Here is a 19,174-nt window from a genome sequence, read left to right as displayed (position 1 = left end):
AGGCTCCACAGCAGTGCAGCTGCTTATGATCTGAGTCCTGAGCTGGGGTGGCAGGTTTCTGTGTGTGTAGGTATGTGCGTTTATTGCTCTCAGTATTGAGGCAAAGTGCCTGTTTTGAGTAATTAACATGCCATTTGTGTGGAGGTGGCCATCTCCAAGAAATACCACAAGTATTGTAATTTGAGTAGAGTTGCAACCATTGCTAAGAGCAGCATCCTTCCAACATACCATGCCCAGCTTAACATTTTGTTCATTTGATGAATTTTACTTCTCTTATCTGAAGAGATGTTGCTGTAATGTTCTGTTTATGTAATTTCACCCTTAAGGCTACCCCGTGGGTCAGAATGTATAACAGGCCAGTCCAGGAGAAGGAAAAAAGATCTTTTTTTTCCTGAAATTTTCTTCCCTTGTAGTCAGAAATCAATGAAGTTGGCTTGTAAGGAATTATTGGTGATAGTGAAGCAAGGTGATCAGGCTTTACAAGTGAAAACAGTACTAATACACAATCTTTAACCTTTGTTAGTAAACAAATAGGCTCAATACTGGAAAGTATAAATGTAAAATGACAATTGGAGAACACTTTGTTCATTTGCTTTTGAAGACACAGATTTAAATATGTTTGATATTAATTGCTTCACTTTGTGTTTTCAAGGTTACAGATTACAGCTCAATTAGTATCAAAGTATCCCCTGAGTCTTCCTAACAGTGAGCTACCTCCCTTACTCGGTGTACTTCACCAGTTGCTGCCTCAGCAGCGCCGAGGAGAAAGGACCCCGTATGTGCTGAAGTGTCTTAGAGAGATGGCTTTGTGTCAAAACCGGAAGACTGATTTGAAAAGTATCCACAAGTTGGAGCTCCAGAGAATCTGGGCAAAGATTTGGTCTCTTACCATTCGTAGTGTTAGTTTCCAGCAAATTGAAGTGGAGAGCTTTGGGCTACTTGGAGCTATGATTCAAGGAAATCTTGTTGTGACAGATAAAGAACTCTGGAAAATATTTTCAGGACCTGCATGTAAGCCTTCAAGGTAAAATGGGAAGCAAGGATAATATTTTTGTGTCTCATTCACATTGCTATTGTTGTGCAGCCAAAATCACTGTATTATTCAAAATAACATTATTGTTGTGGCTGTATTTCTGTTCAAGAACTGTACAAATTTGTGTTTTAAGCATTTGAAATGGGCATAAATACAGGTAATCATAAATACATAAATTTCAGACGTAAATCTCAAAGCAGGCAGAGGAGAAGAGGCAAGCATCTTCAAATGTAAAATGACTAAAAACATCAAATGGAAAGTGAAAGAAAAGTTGATTTTGGAAGTTAAAAAGTACGTTTTCTTCTAGATTTTGATTCTGAAATGAGTATTTGGAAACAGTCTAAAATAGACAGGAAATGTCTGTAATAGCCAAAATGTGGCTTTTGAAAACACAGATTTTTTAAAAAGGAGCTTTCCAGTATGTGTGCTTAATAACTTGCTTATATACTTGATGCTCCCTGAGCATGTAGAAGTAGTGACTTCGCTTTAGAGTGCTAAGTACCACATTGTTTCTCACAGATGCCCTGTGTTCTCTTTTTGTTACAGTTCTGCTGTATGTTGCTTATCATTATTGATGACTGCCTATTCAGTGCCAGAAAATTTAGATGTAGGAATGGAACAGAATAATTCTGAAAGAAATCTGGGTTCCGTGTTAAGGCAAGCAATAATGAAATGGCTACTGTCCAGCTGTTTGGAAGAAGAAATGGAAGAATGTGCAGAGTTGCCTCCTGTGCTCTGCAGGTAAAGTCTTTGTGGCCTATTTTTATATGTAAGTTCACTCTGTGACACAGGAGATTACACAGGAAAAAGTGGATTTACAGAATTGCATAATATTAGTGCTTTGGTAGAGCTTACAGAGTTTGTAAGGTTATTGTGGAATGTCATTCTGGGGCCGTAATTTACTTATCTGTCCATAGCACAGCAGATACTTGAACTATGTTTAAAACCTCAAGTGAAAACTTAAGCTGCTTCGAAGATATGCAGTTGATCTGGTGAATTGTTGGGTGTACTTCAGGAATCCCAAGAGCTTGTCTGATGGCAAGAAACTACAAAATGATTTTCTTTTTCTACAGTGATTTTCCTCATCTTATATTACAAAAGATTCTTGTGAGCCTTACAATGAAGAACTGTAGAGCTGCCATGACTTTTTTCCAAAATGATGCTAAATGGTATGTTTTTAATCAATCTTTATAGATACTTAAGCTTCTTATATTTGTCAGTTTAGCAGGCAGAGATAATGAAATGCGTAATTCCTCAAGCTCTTTTGCATCTTTCTGTATAACACCTTTGAGACCCCATGAAAATAACAGTGCTTTTGTGATTTGTTAAGATGCTTTAAGCGTGTGTTAAAATAGTCTTTTGCTGACAGTCAAAGCTTCAGGTACTGAACAAAATACCTTATATGGGCTATGTGTATTATTTATCTTCAGCGATTTAGCTAAATATTTGTCTCTTTATCCATAAGTACACTAGGTATATCAACTCATTATATTTTTTGAATAATTTGTAGCTTTATAGAAATACCTGTTCATGCTTTATAACATTACCTTCCATTCTAAAGGAAACATATATCTAAAGATTTTTCTTGAAGATTAATGCTAAGTGGAAACTTGGCTAGATGCTTACTGTTCATACATCCTCATGCCACTCCACCTGTATTTGTGGCCCTGGCCTCACGTTGCTTGATTCTGTCAGAGTCAGTCTTACAAATGCTGTTGCATATTTCAGTGATTCATATGTTCAAGCCCTTGGACTATATCCAGTTTCCTCCTAATAAACTAAAATGTGTATAACTTGTTCTGATGAAATATAAGACCTTCCTACTAGAAGCTAAAAATACTATTTTTAGGGTGGTTTTGAATTTCTGTGCCAGTTGTGTGAAGTAGATTGAGGTCAGCCATCTTAATGCAAAACAGATGCTGCTATATGAACTACAGTAGAACATAGGATGCGTGTGCAGACTTCACTTTTGCCTGCAGTTTCTTCAGATAGAGCTAAAGTTGTATCCATTGCCAAATCAAAGTCACCTCAGAAATTAGAAATCAACCAGAGTTTGGAAACACAAAAAGATAAAATACTTTATTTTGCTTTTTTTTTCCTTGTATATAAATGATGGTTTTAAAGTCTTGTAAGTTGTATACTGACCGCTAAGAATTATGTCTCCTCTTGAAGTGTGCAGCACTTGCAACGGAAAGAAGAAAGCAATTTTTCCGATGTTGAAGAGCTGTATCTGCAGACAACATTTGATGAAATGGATATTTTCACTAATTTTGCAGTAAATGTTGCAGATAAAAATGTGACTGGTTCAAGACTTGCTGTTAACCAGAATCTTAGGGAAACATTGGAGCAATGTCTTTTAGCAATGGCAGAAAAGCTTTTAAGCATCCATGCTTCTAAGGTAAGGTGGAAATGACTGTTACATCTTTGTGCTTCTAAACAATGTGTTTTCAAGGCCAAAGTACATAGATTTTAATTCCTTTTGCCACGAAAAGTTGAACAACAAGCATTTTAAAAACTATATCCAATAATACAAAATAGAGAAGTCTGCATTTCTTTTATGGATATTTTGCCAATGATGTTATTTTCAAAATTATGGGAATACACAGAAGCTGTATAGAAGTGGAAATGTGTGAAAAGTTGCCACATAAACCACTTGCCCTGCTTTTTTGTGATGTTGGTTTCAGTTTCTGTGCCCCTGTAATGCTTTAAGCCCTTGCCAGTTTTCAGCCAAGATAGCCTGAGACACAGAGGTCTCAAATATTTAGGTTTTGTAAAAAAACACAGCGTGTGTAAAGGACTAGTTGTAAAAGAAAACTGCAAGTATGGGTTATATTAACAGTGACTTTAGGCAGCATCTGAAATACTGCATCCAGTTTTAGGCCTCCCAGTGCAAGGCACTTCATGCATGCAGAAGAGGCCACTGAGATGGTAGGAGCTCTGAACAATTCTGTGTTTTGATAAAGAAGTTTCATGATAAACCACTGGTATTTATACTGTGTGTTTTAGTCTAAGGTGGTTACAGCAGAACACCTTGTCAGATGTGCCAGTCTCTTGACTGGTGTTCTTGGCTGCTATTGCTACACTGGTATATTTAAAGAAGAGGATGTCTGTAAATCAGAGCTGTTCCAGAAGGCTAAGGTAAGCGGCAATGCATTTGGGAGCTATTAAAAATGAAATAAACCATTAAATAGAAATAATTTAAAAATTCTATTCATATTGTCAGTACACCAATAATGCATCAGTTTTGCAGGGCAAAGTATTCTAAATACTGATACGTTTCTGAGTCACCCCTTTTTAAATATAAATAAATAACAATGGACATGTAGACATGTCCTTAGGTCTTTCATGCAGGAATTTAAGATCATTTGGTGGTTTCAACTGGTACGAAGACAGCTATAATTATTATTATTGCTGATACTACTACTGCTATCAGAAGTTATTTCTTGCCTAAATATGGAAACCTCAAACTTACACATCATGGAGAGATGCTATATTTTTCTTTTGTAATGAAAGTGTCAGTGTTACAGACAGGTCTGGGCCATTTTTTTGTCACAGAACAGAAAGTGTGAAACAAAAATCAAAGAAAGAAAAAAGGTCAAAACTCATTAATACACACTATATGCTATATAGTGTGTATTTCATATAAAGCTATATGAATGAGAGTGTATAAGTGAGAATCATAACCTTTTGTCTCTGTGTGCACTGTGTCTGTACCAATGGATAAAGGAACGTAACTGGTATTTTAACTGTTGTATTTTTAGTCTCTCATTCATTATGCTGGAGAAAGCATTTCTCTTTCTAACAACAAACTAAATGAAGATGCCCAGATCAACTCACTGAGGACTTTGATAATGCAGTGTACAAAATGCTTATGCAATTGTGTGAAGGTAAAGCTTTTCAAGGAATTTATATTTCTTTCTTCATTAATGGGATCATGAAGTGAATATCATATATATGGTACCTGAAAAAAATGAATTAACCTATCTTGCTTTCTTACAGAACAGTGCTAATAAAATGCACTCTGGTATATTCCTGCGTTTGTTAACATCGAAATTTATGAATGACCTTGTAGATACTTGCAAAAATCTGGTAAGTATTTTCCATTGTTTCTGATGTCTGCTTCTAAATTCAGTGCTCTTCTGCAAGAGGATTGTTTTTGCATTATAATACTTTGGAGGAAAACCAAATTACTGAAAAACTGAACCAAAATACATTGAGTTTTATAGAGGATTTCTAACTGGAAACTTTTCTATTTAGCATTTGAACACAGGCATAGGGGAAAAATGAGAGCAGATGGATAAAGTTTGATGAAGGTTAGCATGCCAACTGACATTTGAAACCACTGTATGTTATTTTTGGAATTTTATTTAATACTGTATTGAAGTAGAAGTTTTATGCCACGGGAAGAATTTCTATAACATATAACACTTTAATGCACTTCTAAACTTCTAAAAGCTTCTGTTTCGTTTGTATTTTCATGAACTTATGTGCCTTAGAACACTTTGAAGGTGTTTATTTTGTAGATATTGAATCTAACTGTAAATGACTCCTTTCTCACTGAAAAAAGTAATACGGTTGCACATCATTGTGTTTAGCACAACTCTTAAAATGTCTTGTTTTGGCATATTGTCCTGTAATCAGATTTGAGTAGGCAAAATCCTTTTTTTTCAGATGAGGAGAAGCTGAGAGTCTTACCTTCTGTTAGCTTGTCATCTGGTAGGGAAAGCAGTACTTAATTTGCCCTCGAAAATGTCATATGCATTCTTGTAATTTCTCTGTAATTATGTAGTGAGAAGTTTGAGAGTCTCATAGGGAGAATTGTTTTTCAGATACTGACAATATCCTTGGCACCATCTAAAACACAGAGACTAGTACCTGGCTTAGGAAGCTTCTATCCTAAAGAGAATAGTTCAAATCAAAGAATTCACATGTGTAGAAGATTGATTTCTTCCAAAGGCTGAAATTCATCAATTCAGTGTAGCCCATATTGAATTCAGCCATTCTAGGTCACTGGGAAACAGTAGTGTATTTCCTTGTCTTACACCAACTTTAAAAGTATGTGGTATTTTTGTCAGATGACATTTACTGGAAAACCAAGCATACTGGGAGAAGTGGATCTAGTCAGTAATGATCCTGAGGAGAGTATAATGGAAGGAGATAACCAGGTATCTGATGATCTGTTTGATGATCCTGCTGTGACTGGCATCAGTGATACAAGTGAATCTAGTGAGATGCAAAATGTAACAGGTAAGTCTTCTTTGTGTCCAAAACTATTTACAAAAGCTAATTTTTACAGATTGCTCTTTGTTTGCTTAAAAGACAGCGAGATACAAAACTGTGTTGCTTTATTAATAGTTGAAGCAGGTATTGATTGAACCAAGTACTTTCTAAACAATAATTCTTTTGTACGTCATTAGTGTTTTAAAGATATTCATGAATTGTTCTAGCTCGTTTAGAAGGGAGTTTATTTTTTATTTTATAAATAGTAGAATGCAAGCAGAGAAGCTGGCAGACTTGTTCAATGTCAAGCAGAATTGTTGGCAAAGAGGAGACTGAAAGGTGTGTCTGTAGGATACTTCTCTCTGTCATTAGACTGAGCTTAATTTTCTCAAAAGTATTCCTATTTAACTTTCTCCTTTTCCTGATAAGTAGTTATTGACAGGATTGGCTTTCTTGTATCTCTGGACCTGCAGAGGTACAAGAGCATGAATCCTGTTAGGAGCTACAAGTTCTGATGTTCTTTTTTTTTAAGTTCTTTCTTAAAATGGTGTGTATCTTAGTTTATAATCAGGACTATGTCTTCCAATTATTATTGAATGAGAAGGAAATCAGGGTGTTTATTAATGCCACAAACAGCAGCTAGTCTGTTTTCCCTATCATTTTGAATTATCTCTAGATGTATCTTCTCGAACCATCTAATAAATAATTCTAATATATAAAGTTTGCAATTGCAGAAAGTTACAAGAGTTCTACATGTGACAGAAAAATTGCATTTGAAACTACTTTGTTTAGGCTATAATTGACATTTCAATGAGGGTATTAGCGTAGCATTCGTTATAATAGTTTCAATTTTGGGAAAGCTTTGAATCTGTAGTTTAAAATACATCCTGAGTTATAGTTAACAGCACAAAAGAGCACAGTTGTAGATAGTGAACTCGGCAGACTGTAACCTTGATGGAGAAATCAGCCATATGTAAAAAAATTAAAAGCCTCCGTTTTAGAGAAAGCATTTGAAAAAGTGGGAAACACACTCAAGAAGCTGTTACTGATACAGTAACTTCTTAATAACAAATAAATATAAAGGTTGCTAGTATTCTATCTATTCTGGAAATATAAATTAGTTTTGTAAAGACCTGAAATGTGATCAGGTTGTTGTTGGTTTTTTATGGTCCTTGGGGAAGCATTTCTTACATGAAAATCTTATTTTCAGGTGCTTTGAGTCCATTAGCTGAAGAACAGTTGACAAAGCAGGATTTACTTCTCCTTGAAATCCTGAGATTCTTATGTATTTGTGTAACTACAGTCCAAATTCAAACAGTGAGTTTTGGAGTCTCTGATATACGGAGGAAGCTGTTAATGCTTACTGATGGCAGTGTCTTTGACGGTGCTAAGCCACTGCACCTGCATGTGGTGAGCATGAGTTTTTTCTTACAGCAGACCCATCTCTGTATTTGTACTGGTTTTAAACTTGCATATTCTTGTCAATTATGTATTCTTGTCTTTGTCTTGTTATATGTCCCCTGAGAAGACATTAAACCAGCTACTTTTAGTGTTTGGAAGTGTGTTGTAGGCCAGAAAATAAAGAGTTGATAAGTGTAAACATTCTGTCTTTATCATTAATTAATTTTTAAATAGTTAGAAATAGTGGTACAATAGGCTCTGTGTTTTAGGTTACAAAGGAAATATTTTTGACTACCAAACCAAAAAATTTCATGCGCCATATTACTGTGTGACAGTATTTGCATGAAAAGATGGTCAGAGTCTAACATGTAAGATCTGTTATACAATAGGTATCCTTACTGCATGATTTCATGTAAGAGTTACTGAAAATGTGCTAGAGTTTTGTCTACTTATTTTCCATTTTGGTTCTTTTTTCTTTTTTGTTCCCCAGTACTTGGTCCTTTTGAAGGAGCTCCCTATTGAAGAGCACCTCTTGCCTGAAGATGATGTTCATATGCTTCTTCAGTCTCTTTCGTAAGGGAGAAACTATTCAGCATGTGTTAGAGCTATTTTAGTTGAACAGCCAGAGGATTTGGGAGCTGTTCAGTGTTTCAGGATGCTTTTTGTTTCTTTCTGTCACAGTTCCCTGTGTTCTTTGTACCGCCGAGATCAAGAAGTTTGTGAAGTAATTCTGAATAATTTGCTTCCTATAGTAGTACAGTTGGCCCAGTCCAACACAGATGCTGAAAAGACAAGACATGCGCGAGGACAATTTTTGACAGTTGTTGGAGCCTTTTGGTATGTTTTGTCTGTTTAATGCAGAAGTCTGTTGGGCATAAAAATTTTAACTTTTGCTATCAGTGTGAAGACTATAGTACTATTGTTTGTCTTGCTTTTGGTATCCTATGATATTTTTATCCAGCATTTAACTTTCTAGATTTTCTGTGTTGTATTTGTAGCAAGGAATCATGTTGTCCTTAAGATAGTATTAGAACAGTAAATTCTGCACTGTTGTATATTGACAAAGACTGCCTATTAAGCACAAAAGACTGAACTGTGAGCAGCAGAAACTTGTCAGACTTATTCTTAGAACTGTTTTTAGTTTATTTAAATATTTTCATTTATTCAAATCTTCTTTATTTTAGGCATTTATCTCAAGGAGGGAAATGCACAGCCCCAGTAAGAGTGGCCCTTTTAAAGTGCATGAAAGCCCTGCTTGAGGTAATCCCAGATTTTCTGGCATTCATTAGCATGTCAAGTATATACTCAAGGTGTACCTGAAAACAGTATCTGAAGATCTTTTGTATACATTAGTATATATTCTATTGTAGATCTTCTGTATATTTTAAACCACAATGTTAATATTCTTCAGGCTGATCCTTACTGCAAATGGGCGATCCTTAATGTGATAAATGAAGATCTATCTGTGAGCGATGCTTTTCCCCATTTTCTCGCAGATAGCCACCATCAAGTTCGCATTCTTGCTGCAAAGTCAATTACCAGGTGATAATGTAGCTCTTTTTTTCTGATGATAATAATGCTTAATTTCACTTAACTGAGTGTTACTTCTGCTACTCTACAGCTGCTCTTTTCAGTACTTCTGGGGCTTTAATCGTATATGTAGAGAGAGATAAACAGTATATATATAAAGCTATGTATGAGCAAATTTTGCACTAGGTTTATTATGCAAAACTTGAACAGGAAATAGTTAATCCTCTAGAAATAGATTATGTGCATTGTGTAGCATAGAAAGCTTTTCAAAGGATGTTAGGTTTTGTATATATATATATAGTTGTTCATGCATAAAAAAGGATATAATTGAACTGGAATAGGAGTAAAGGAGGGATGTTCAAAATTATGAAAAACTTTATGCATAGCTATTGGTTGCATAAACTAGAGCTCTTTAGCACAAAAAGAGTTGAAATGCAGGAGGTATAATAGAACTACAAAATCAGGAGTGGAACAAAGTGAAGATTGGGAGTCTTTTCCAGTTTAAAGACTAGGGGACATCAAGTGAAGCTAACATGTTCTCTTGAAAATTTCTTGCTAAGAAAATATGGTTTACTTCTTCATACAGCATTCAGTTATCCTGAGTGTTATCCTACCTTCTTCAACTGTCTGAATGTTTTGAGGGATTCAAAAAGCAACAAATTCATGAAAGAGAAAATCATAATATGGTCTGGTTAGAGCATCTGTGGACGAATGTTATATTCAAGAAATTATTTTGCATACAAGGCAAGCATATGGTGATCTTTCTTAGGTATCTGCTAATAGTCATGTAGAAATAAATGGCTAGAGTAACATTTTGTCCAATCCACTGTGATGTTGCCATTTTTTTTACAAAGAGCAAAGTGGGTTGGGCCTCTATCTACAAAAAAATAATAATAATTCTTTCAGACACATTTTTCGTATTCCCAAAGTAATTCATGACATGAGATGTTGCATGGACATCTGAAGTTTGGCTTCCTGCACTTGGCAGAGGTTGTGAAACTTTCATAGTTATTTATAGAACTATATTTTCAGGCTATTCTCTACCATTTTGGCCTAACAGATAGTGTTATTGATAATGTTTGAGGCAGAGGAAGGAAAGACTGCTGTACAAGAAAGTTAAGAAGAAAATGGTGATATTCAGAAAATTGGAAGCTGCTTTTTTGATGTGCACAATATGCAGTAATTCTGTGGTCTGAATGTTATGCTAATAATTATTATTCTTTTCTTAAAGTTTGTTTCAAGATGTGAAGCAGAGAGATTCTTCTGGAATGTCAAAACCTCTTCCCTTGAAGCTCCAGCAAAAAGCTTTTGAGAATGCGTATCTCAGAGTTCAGGAAGGAATGAAAAATCTGGTACCAACATCTAGTCATTAGTTTTACCTGGTTTTCTTTTTATGAATAAGATGGTCATTTCAAAAAGATCATGTTTTATTTTCCAAGAGCATAATTTCTTCTGGGCTTATGATATCCTGAGGTGCTGCTGAAAAAAGGTGGTAGTGAGGAAATTCCTTATGCATCCAGTCACTCACTATTTAGCACATATTACAACTTTCTGAACTTTTTTACTGTATGTTCCAGACTGCTCTTTTGTATCATACGATTTATTGTTGCAGGTTTGTGTACTGTAGCAGTTGAGAGTCAAATTAAAATGGAGCCTCAATATTCTAGAGGACATAGAGTGAATAAGAGGCAATGTAAATTCAATTATGTGTTCACATAATATAAAAACAGATTTATAAGCTCCAGTAAGATCATGTTTCCAGTGGTATTAAAAGCAGTGGTTTTCACAAAACCATAATTTGCTTAAAAATCTAAACTAGTCAGAAGAAATTTAAGATGAAAGAATGGTTTTACTTCACTGCAGTCGCTAGAAGTGCCATGGAGTATGTTACTGTGAAATTTCTTTAACTGTTAATTTTTCTATTAGTGTCTTAACTTTTCATCCTTCCTTGGTACCTTGCTAAGTCATCTACATCACCTACATTTTCTGCTTTTTTTTCTGTCACACTATCATATGTCTCTCTGCTGTGTTTTGTCTCTGTTCCCTTTGTCTGCTGTCTTGTAGCTTGGGCTTGCTGCTGAGGCCTTATCTCTCTGTCATCTCATTTCGTATCTCTGTACCATCGCCTCCAGTTCTTTGCTGTCTTGTCTGTCTGTTGCCTTGGCTCCCTGTTCTGTCACCTTAGCTTGCTATTTATTAGCTTCTGCCCTTTCATTGCAGTTTCTTGTTACTTTTCAGTGTTTATCAGTTTGTCAGCACCTTGCTTTAATAAGGGAAGGTCTCCATTTGAATTACAACATAGTTCTTTCCTATATGCATAAGGAGCAGAAAAGAGGCTTCTTTTATGAGTCTCTCCATCATTTCTCTTACAAGTGTGCAACATTTTCAGCAGTATTTATGCCAATGCCCCTAATTTTAAATTATTTTATGGTGTTGGGACCGGTCTTATTCAACATCTTTGTCGGTGACATGGACAGTGGGATTGAGTGTGCCCTCAGCAAGTTTGCCGATGACACTGTGATGAAGCTGTGTGGTTCGGTTGATACGCTGGAGGGAAGGAATGCCATCCAGGGGGACCTTGACATGCTTGTGAGGTGGGCTGATGCCAACCTCATGAAGTTTAACCATGCCAAGTGCAAGGTCCTGCACCTGGGTCGGGGCAATCCCAGGCACAGCTACAGGTTGGGCAGAGAAGAGATTCAGAGCAGCCCTGTGGAGAAGGACTTGGGGGTGTTGGTCAGTGGGGAAATGAACATGAGCCGGCTTCAGTGTGCGCTCGCAGCCCAGAAAGCCAACCATATCCTGGGCTGCATCAAAAGGAGCGTGACCAGCAGGTCGAAGGAGGTGATCCTGCCCCTCTACTCTGCTCTTGTGAGACCTCACCTGGAGTACTGTGTGCAGTTCTGGTGTCCTCAACATAAAAAGGACATGGAACTGTTGGAACAAGTCCAGAGGAGGGCCACGAGGATGATCAGGGGACTGGAGCACCTCCCGTATGAAGATGGGCTGAGAAAGTTGGGGCTGTTCATCCTGGAGAAGAGAAGGCTGCGTGGAGACCTCATAGCAGCCTTCCAGTATCTGAAGGGGGGCTATAAGATGCTGGGGAGGGACTCTTCATTAGGGACTGTAGTGATAGGACGAGGGGTAATGGGTTAAAACTTCAATAGGGGAAGTTTAGACTGGATATAAGGAAGAAGTTCTTTACTGTAAGGGTGGTGAGGCACTGGAGTGGGTTGCTCAGGGAGGTTGTGAATGCGGTGTTCAAGGCCAGGTTGGATAGAACCTTGGGTGACATGGTTTAGTTTGAGGTGTTCCAGCCCATGGCAGTGTGGTTGGAACTAGATGATCTTAAGGTCCTTTCCAACTCTAACTATTCTATGATTGTATTTATTAATTAGAAGATTGCTTTAACAGAATATTTGTATGAGTGCATTATTTCTTATTGAAGATCAGAGGTGATGCAAGTCCTGAAGATCTTTTGGACAAACAGTGTAATGGAAAAGCTACTTTGCTGATGCTTATAACCATGGTTCTGTGCTGCAGTCCAGTCTGTGAAAAGCAAGCTTTGTTTGCTATTTGCCAGTCTATGAAAGAGAATGGATTAGAACCTCACCTTGTGAAAAAGGCAAGTATAAACTTCCTTTTATACTTAGGTTCTAAATTTAGGTTAGTTTAAAATTGGAATGGTAAAATACGCTTTTGTCAGTACTGAAAGTTAAGTTTTGTAAAAGTGTGACTAGTGTAGGACTTAAATATCTGAATATATTTGTCATTATATTTAATGACTTCCGTAGAAATAATGACATCATAAAAGCAATTTTAACTGTAAATTTTCCATGTCAAAATCTGTATCTGAAGTACAGATTTTTATACATTGAAGATTGCAGATCTCATTTAAAAAAAAAAATAAATCTTTCTATCCAGTGGAAGTAAAATGAGCTTTCCAGTGTTAAAACATGTAAAATAAATGCAATGTATTGGAAGATAGTATGTATCTTGTGTACTTTAATTTTGAAGTTCACAAGGGTGTGCTGAAGTAATTGCTGTTTATACATCAGCCTTTCATGCCAGTCATTTTTTAGTGCACTTGTCCTTTTTATGCTTTCTTTCTATTTGTTGCCTGTTGTTTTTACACACAGTCTCTACCCTCAAAATGTGTACTGTCTGTCCTTTCTTTGTGTACCACCTCTTACTGGGTAGTTGTAGTTTCTTAATTGAACTATTTTGAGATACAGCAATACAAATGATAAATTGCTTATTCTAAAGAGGAGCTGAGTTATAAAAACAGTCATTAAAAGGCTGGGGAGGGCATGGAGGTGTAGTACTGCCAGTTTGCCATAGTACTGTGTACTCTGCATGCTGTTTCTGCAATCCTGTTTCATACACAGGTTTTGGAAAAAGTATCCGATATTTTCGGCTATAAAAGTATAGAAGACTTCATGACTTCACATTTAGACTATTTGGTGATGGAGTGGCTGAAAATAAATGACAGTGGATATAGCCTGTCTTCTTTTCCTTATGTTCTTCTGAACCACACTAGCCTCGAGGAATTCTACAGGTAAATTTGTTACATGAAAGCATTTTATTTAGATTTATTTACAATTATGACAGAGGTTTCAAGTTTCTAAATGTATTAATACATGAGGTTTTTGTTGGAATGTGACATATTGAGACCTTCTAAAATGTATTCCAAGTATCTTGTATTATATTTGTACTGGCAAGATTTAATTTTTTTTGTATAGTAGTAGCTAGACTATAATCACACAGTTATGCAGTAGAGGATGGTGTTTGCTGTATGGCACTTGAGACTTCTGAAAATGTACTACAAGGACACTCAGGAAATGTATTTACTATGTGTAGGTCTTGTTACAAAGTTTTGGTTCCACACCTGGTGATTAGAAGTCAATTTGAAGAAGTGAAATCACTTGCCAACAAGATTGAAAAAGACTGGAGGCAAGTGCTAGGAGACTGTTTTCCGAAGATACTTGTGAATATCCTCCCGTATTTTGCCTATCAAAGCCATGGAAACAGTGAAGTAGCAGAGCAAAGAGATGCAGCTTCTAAAGTCTATGACATGCTTAAGGATGAAAACTGCTTAGGAAAACAGGTATCCATTTTAAATCTGTAAATTGAGTGCTCTGGCATTTAACAGATTTGAAAGAAACTTCTTTATATTCTGTGAAAGTACAAATAGCTCAAGTTCAAAATTATTATTTTAATACAACCAAGCTAGCCACATTTTTATCCCAGGGTTTTCAAGTAGCTCTTCAATAGAAACCTTCAGGCAGACAGTTGACTTGAAGTATAATTTTTTTCAGAATGTAATAACTTTTTTACCATTCATTTACAACCCTGAGTTTACTGGTCATATATGTGTTTAAGAAAGTCATGTTTTCCTCATAAAATATTTTATTAATGCTTTATGAGGAGTCATCTTCTCTAGAGGCAGACTATATTCAGAACTGTCAGGTAGTAAAATGGTTTTTCTTCTAGATACTGTAGGAAAGTAAATTGTTCTACCTGCAACTGCGATAGATAAGACTTTACCAGGCTTAATTTTTTATTGAATTGTATGGCATGGATGATTTAACGAATAGAAAATCCATACAGGAAAATAAGGGTTTTCTCAGAAAAGACATGTTAAATTATTTTAGCTGAAATTTTTTTTTTCTCATTAAACCACTATTTTTCCTCTTCTAGCAAATTGACAATTTGTCCCATAATAACTTGCCAGAGATTGTGGTTGAACTGTTGATGACCTTACATGAACCACCTGATGCTCCAGAAGGAGGAGCTCAGCTAAGTAAATACATAAGGTATGTGTTTGTGTATTTTCTAAACACTGAGTGTGTTTGTATAATATAGTGCATTAAAATGTGCCCTTCATGTATAAGAAGAGGTGGCCTTGAAGTTGAGAATTCATGTATTTTATTGTCATTAGTAATGATGTATCATAGGCATGCTTTCTCACAGCGTTACTCCCCAGTATCAGTAAGGAGAACCTCTATAATACTACAGCTAGGTTAGATATTGGGAAGAAATTCTTTACTGAGGGGATGGTGAGGCACTGGAACAGGCTGCCCAGAGAATTTATAGCTGCCACATTATTGGAAGTGTTCAAGGCCAGGTTGGACAGGGTTTTGACCAACCTGGTCTAGTCGAAGGTGTCCCTGGCCATGGCAGGGGGGTTGGAACTAAATGAACTTTAAGGTCCCTTCCAACCCAAACCATTCTGTGATTTTATAAAGAATGAATAGGTGGGCCAGGGAATGCCATTGTATGTTAGTGAGCTGGACTTACGGCAATGCCAATTTAAATTAGTTCAAATTCGAATGTAAAATTGGTTAGCTTTTAATGTCTAAATTTATATGATTCTTTTAAAGGCCTTTAAATGTTTAGAAGTCACTGAGAAGTGAAGTGAAACGTTTCTTAGTAGTTCTTGTAGTGTCAACTCTTGCCATTGGTAAGGAGATTGCTTAAGCAATGTCAAATAAATGATAGAAATATTCTAATGCCATAAATATCTTCATTTTTCTGAGCTTTTTGGGCTTTGTTGTTGCGAAAATACCACTATTCGCATAATTGCGTCTGGACATAATTTTACAGATTTTTTTGTTTAGATACAAACGAGGTGGAAAAATATCACACTTTCTGAAGTTATTGAAGAAGATACTATTATTGTAGAAATGTAAAGTTGAAAAAAACAAAGCTTTTCTATGAAATTCTGCTAAAAATTAAATGGTTGAAGATTTCAGAACTTTATAAAAGAAATTTCAGTGAGTTTATTAACTGTGGTGTCTGCTTGCAATTGAAGTTTTTCTTTCCAAGAAGTGAATGGTAAGGATGAGAGTAATGAAGCTTAGATCTTGCTGGTTTGGTACTGTCATGATGCATTTCTTTTTGAGGTCCCAGCAGAGTCAACTACTTTATTTTTAATGGGAAGATTCATGATTACTTTTTTCTCAAGCAAATTGTTCCCATAATTGCAAAGCGCAGAAGCCTTTTTCCATGACTTGCAATTATAATTTCCTACTAGGTAGCTTAGATGAGATGAATGTGTGGGTTTTTAGAAATAGGATCTTTCAAAAAACAGTAAAATAATGTTAAGAAAGTGCAACTTATAAAGCTGGCATAGAAGGAAACAGCAAAAAATAAGATGTAGTTCACTCTGCTGTAGGATTTTGGTTACTTAGTTACTGAAAGCAGAAAAGATTTCCTAGGAGTTATGAGTTTATTCAGTGAGACTTACTTACATGGGGTTTGATTTTGGGAAGGAAAAAAAAAAAATAGTCTCTTTTATTCATTTAGGGAACTGGATCCTGCTCCTAATCCTCCTCATTTTCCATCTTATGTGATTAAGGCAACCTTGGACTATATTAATAACTGTCATAAAAGCAAATTGAAAAATCTTGTAGCAGTTCTTTCTAAAAGCCCTGTAAGTATGTAATGATGATTTTGTTTTTCTGTAGAATGTAACATTTCTTTTATGGGTACATTTTGGTTTAACTGGACATTTTTGGCATGTATATAGGAGATAAAAAATACAACCTTAGAAACCTTTCTGTTCCTTTGTTTGTCTTCTGAGATGGAAGAAGTCCTAAGCTCAGAGACACAGTAACCTTGCGCAAATCACATGCTTGAACTATTATATGTGTTATATAAATATAAAAAATAACAAATGTTGTATAAATAGAGAAAATTACTTTAAAGGGTGGGGAAATCTGTGTGTACCAGACATAGTTTAGATGCAAAAGATCTGTTCAAAGTACACTGTTTTACTGCATATGCAACTTATTTTGTCTATCCATAAGCAGTCTCACAATAAGAAAAAAAACCTTTTCTCTACCATGTTTGTCTAAATGTCTTGAATGTAAAAGTTAATATTGCCAGCTTGTGGAATAAATTCTTTAAAATTTAATACAACCTGTCTACTACTTGAAGATAGTTACTTTTTACAGTTGCGATCTGTATTGGTATATTCTATGAAATAATAACTGAACATTAAGTTTGAAAGAATATAGGTTGAAGCACTATTCAGGTTTTTAATGTTTTTCATTTGATGTTTTTCCTGTTAGTGAAAACTACCATAACTGTTTTTTGCATAACCTTTCTTGGGGCAGGGGAGAGAGGGGAGCGGGAAGGGAAGGGAGGAATGACACAGGAAAAAGAAAATTAGGAGGTATGTGGCTTACAGTCCTGCTTGGAGAATGACTTTCAGTCAAGGTCTTCTGTTTGTTTAAAGGAGTAAAAATAATAAAGCCTTTTTGCCCATGTCTTTTAAAAAAGTCTATATATAGCTATTGCTGAAAGTGTTTGTTTTTTTTTTTATAAAGGACATCTGTATTGGTATTACGATTTTTTTTTTTTTTTACACACATTTACTTTTAGGATTCATTCCAGAAAATCCTTCTAGCCCTTTGTAAGCATGCGTCAGATACAACCAACATTTACAAGAAGCACAGAGCTCTTATAATTTATCACTTGTTTGTTAGTCTTCTACTTAAAGAGATAAAAGATGGTTTAGGAGGAGCATGGGCTTTTGTCCTCCGAGATGTAATTTACACCCTGATTCACCACATTAATAGCAGGTAAATACATTAATTTCATCTTGTTCTTCCTGACTGATTTTGATGACAGAAGGCATCTTTGGGACTTAGAAGGATACAGGAGGAATACTCAGATCGCGGACTTAAGTGCAAAGTAAATGTCAAAATGTGCTTATTGAATTAATAAAGAGTATTGACGTTTACATTCTCACCAAAAAGTAGCTAACAAAATGAGCAAAAATTGGTACATGCGTGTGTTCAGATCGAGAAAATTGGTACTTCCTCAAGTTTAAGACTTAGATGGAGATTGTTACCTTTCGTAAGGACTAGAGATACTCTCTTCCTTGAGGTTTAGCTTTGGATTTCCAAGACAGTTATTCATCTAAATGTCATTTGGTTTGCGTGTAAGTTGATTCCTTTGCTTGTTGGAAGCATTTCATACCCTGGAATATTGAAAAGAGATGGCATTTATGGTAAATCCCATTACTATGAGATTTATTGCAATGAACACTGAAGTCTGTCACTTGGGATGGAATACTCCCATGTGCGAGTCAAGGCTTGAGAGCTGACTGGCTAGAAAGTAGCTTTGCAGAAGTGGACTCAGGAGTCTTGGAGGACAAGCTGGATGAATCTGCAGCATGCCTTTCATTACCATACGTTGACTGTGTACTGAACTGTGCTGGTAATAGTGTAGCCAGCAAGATGAGGGAAGAAATAGCCATTCTCCTCTTTGAGTATTAGGAAGCTGCAGTAGGACCATGTCCAATGTCAGGCCACTCCAGGCAAGACATGAGAGCTAAATCCCTAGAGCTGATAGATTTGATATATTTTAAAGTTTAGAATCAGTTCCTCCTATAAAGTTTATTTATATTTCCCCTTTACCCCTATATTTTCCTGTTGTATAATAGTTTAATACTTGAGACAATGACAATTTGCATTTCCTTAATTTCACTTTTTATTTCTTGTGACAGACCTGTAACTGTCAGAGACATATCCATGCGCAGCTTTTCACTCTGTTGTGATCTTCTTCATCACGTTTGCCACACAGCAGTTACATGTTGCAGTGATGCCCTGGACAGCCACCTTCATGTTGTTGTAGGAACCCTAATACCTCTTGCCGTGGAACAACCTGAGATTCAGGAACAGGTAGTTTTGAGTTGCTGCTTGTTCCTTAGCTATTAGCTTTTCAGTTCATATTCACTGTCGTTAAAGCTGTATCTATACTCATGTTCACCTGCTGCAGTGTGGGGCCCACCCCAGGCTGCAGGTGGATATCTGCTCGACCATGGACCTCCATGGGCTGCAGGGACACAGCCTGACTTTCGATGGGCTGCATGAGAATATATCTCTGCTCCAGTGCCTGGAGCACCTCCTCTCCTTTTTCACTGACCTTGGTGTCTGCAGAGTTGTTTCTCTCATGTACTCCCACTTCTCCCTCTGGCTG

General features: G+C 36.2%; 1 protein-coding gene across 1 annotated transcript in view; it reads left to right on the top strand.

The window, feature by feature from the left end:
* ATM (ATM serine/threonine kinase) overlaps positions 1 to 19,174 on the top strand; it is a 61,381-nt gene that overhangs the window by 9,909 nt on the left and 32,298 nt on the right. Inside the window, exons 10-30 of the mRNA XM_057399717.1 lie at positions 653 to 1,024; positions 1,580 to 1,774; positions 2,107 to 2,202; positions 3,206 to 3,431; positions 4,040 to 4,171; positions 4,795 to 4,920; positions 5,033 to 5,122; positions 6,109 to 6,280; positions 7,464 to 7,663; positions 8,145 to 8,227; positions 8,336 to 8,491; positions 8,839 to 8,914; positions 9,066 to 9,196; positions 10,416 to 10,536; positions 12,633 to 12,809; positions 13,573 to 13,742; positions 14,045 to 14,291; positions 14,885 to 15,000; positions 16,493 to 16,619; positions 17,573 to 17,772; positions 18,702 to 18,876. Of these exons, the coding sequence (XP_057255700.1) occupies positions 653 to 1,024; positions 1,580 to 1,774; positions 2,107 to 2,202; positions 3,206 to 3,431; positions 4,040 to 4,171; positions 4,795 to 4,920; positions 5,033 to 5,122; positions 6,109 to 6,280; positions 7,464 to 7,663; positions 8,145 to 8,227; positions 8,336 to 8,491; positions 8,839 to 8,914; positions 9,066 to 9,196; positions 10,416 to 10,536; positions 12,633 to 12,809; positions 13,573 to 13,742; positions 14,045 to 14,291; positions 14,885 to 15,000; positions 16,493 to 16,619; positions 17,573 to 17,772; positions 18,702 to 18,876 (3,388 nt within the window). The remainder of the gene's footprint in view (positions 1 to 652; positions 1,025 to 1,579; positions 1,775 to 2,106; positions 2,203 to 3,205; positions 3,432 to 4,039; positions 4,172 to 4,794; positions 4,921 to 5,032; positions 5,123 to 6,108; positions 6,281 to 7,463; positions 7,664 to 8,144; positions 8,228 to 8,335; positions 8,492 to 8,838; positions 8,915 to 9,065; positions 9,197 to 10,415; positions 10,537 to 12,632; positions 12,810 to 13,572; positions 13,743 to 14,044; positions 14,292 to 14,884; positions 15,001 to 16,492; positions 16,620 to 17,572; positions 17,773 to 18,701; positions 18,877 to 19,174) is intronic.

Source organism: Pezoporus wallicus, unplaced genomic scaffold (assembly GCF_028554395.1).
Source record: "Pezoporus wallicus isolate ANWC-B61680 ecotype Strahan unplaced genomic scaffold, APGP_CSIRO_Pwel_v1 scaffold_6446, whole genome shotgun sequence".
Taxonomy (NCBI): Eukaryota; Metazoa; Chordata; class Aves; order Psittaciformes; family Psittacidae; genus Pezoporus; species Pezoporus wallicus.
This window is presented reverse-complemented; position numbering and strand designations above follow the sequence as displayed.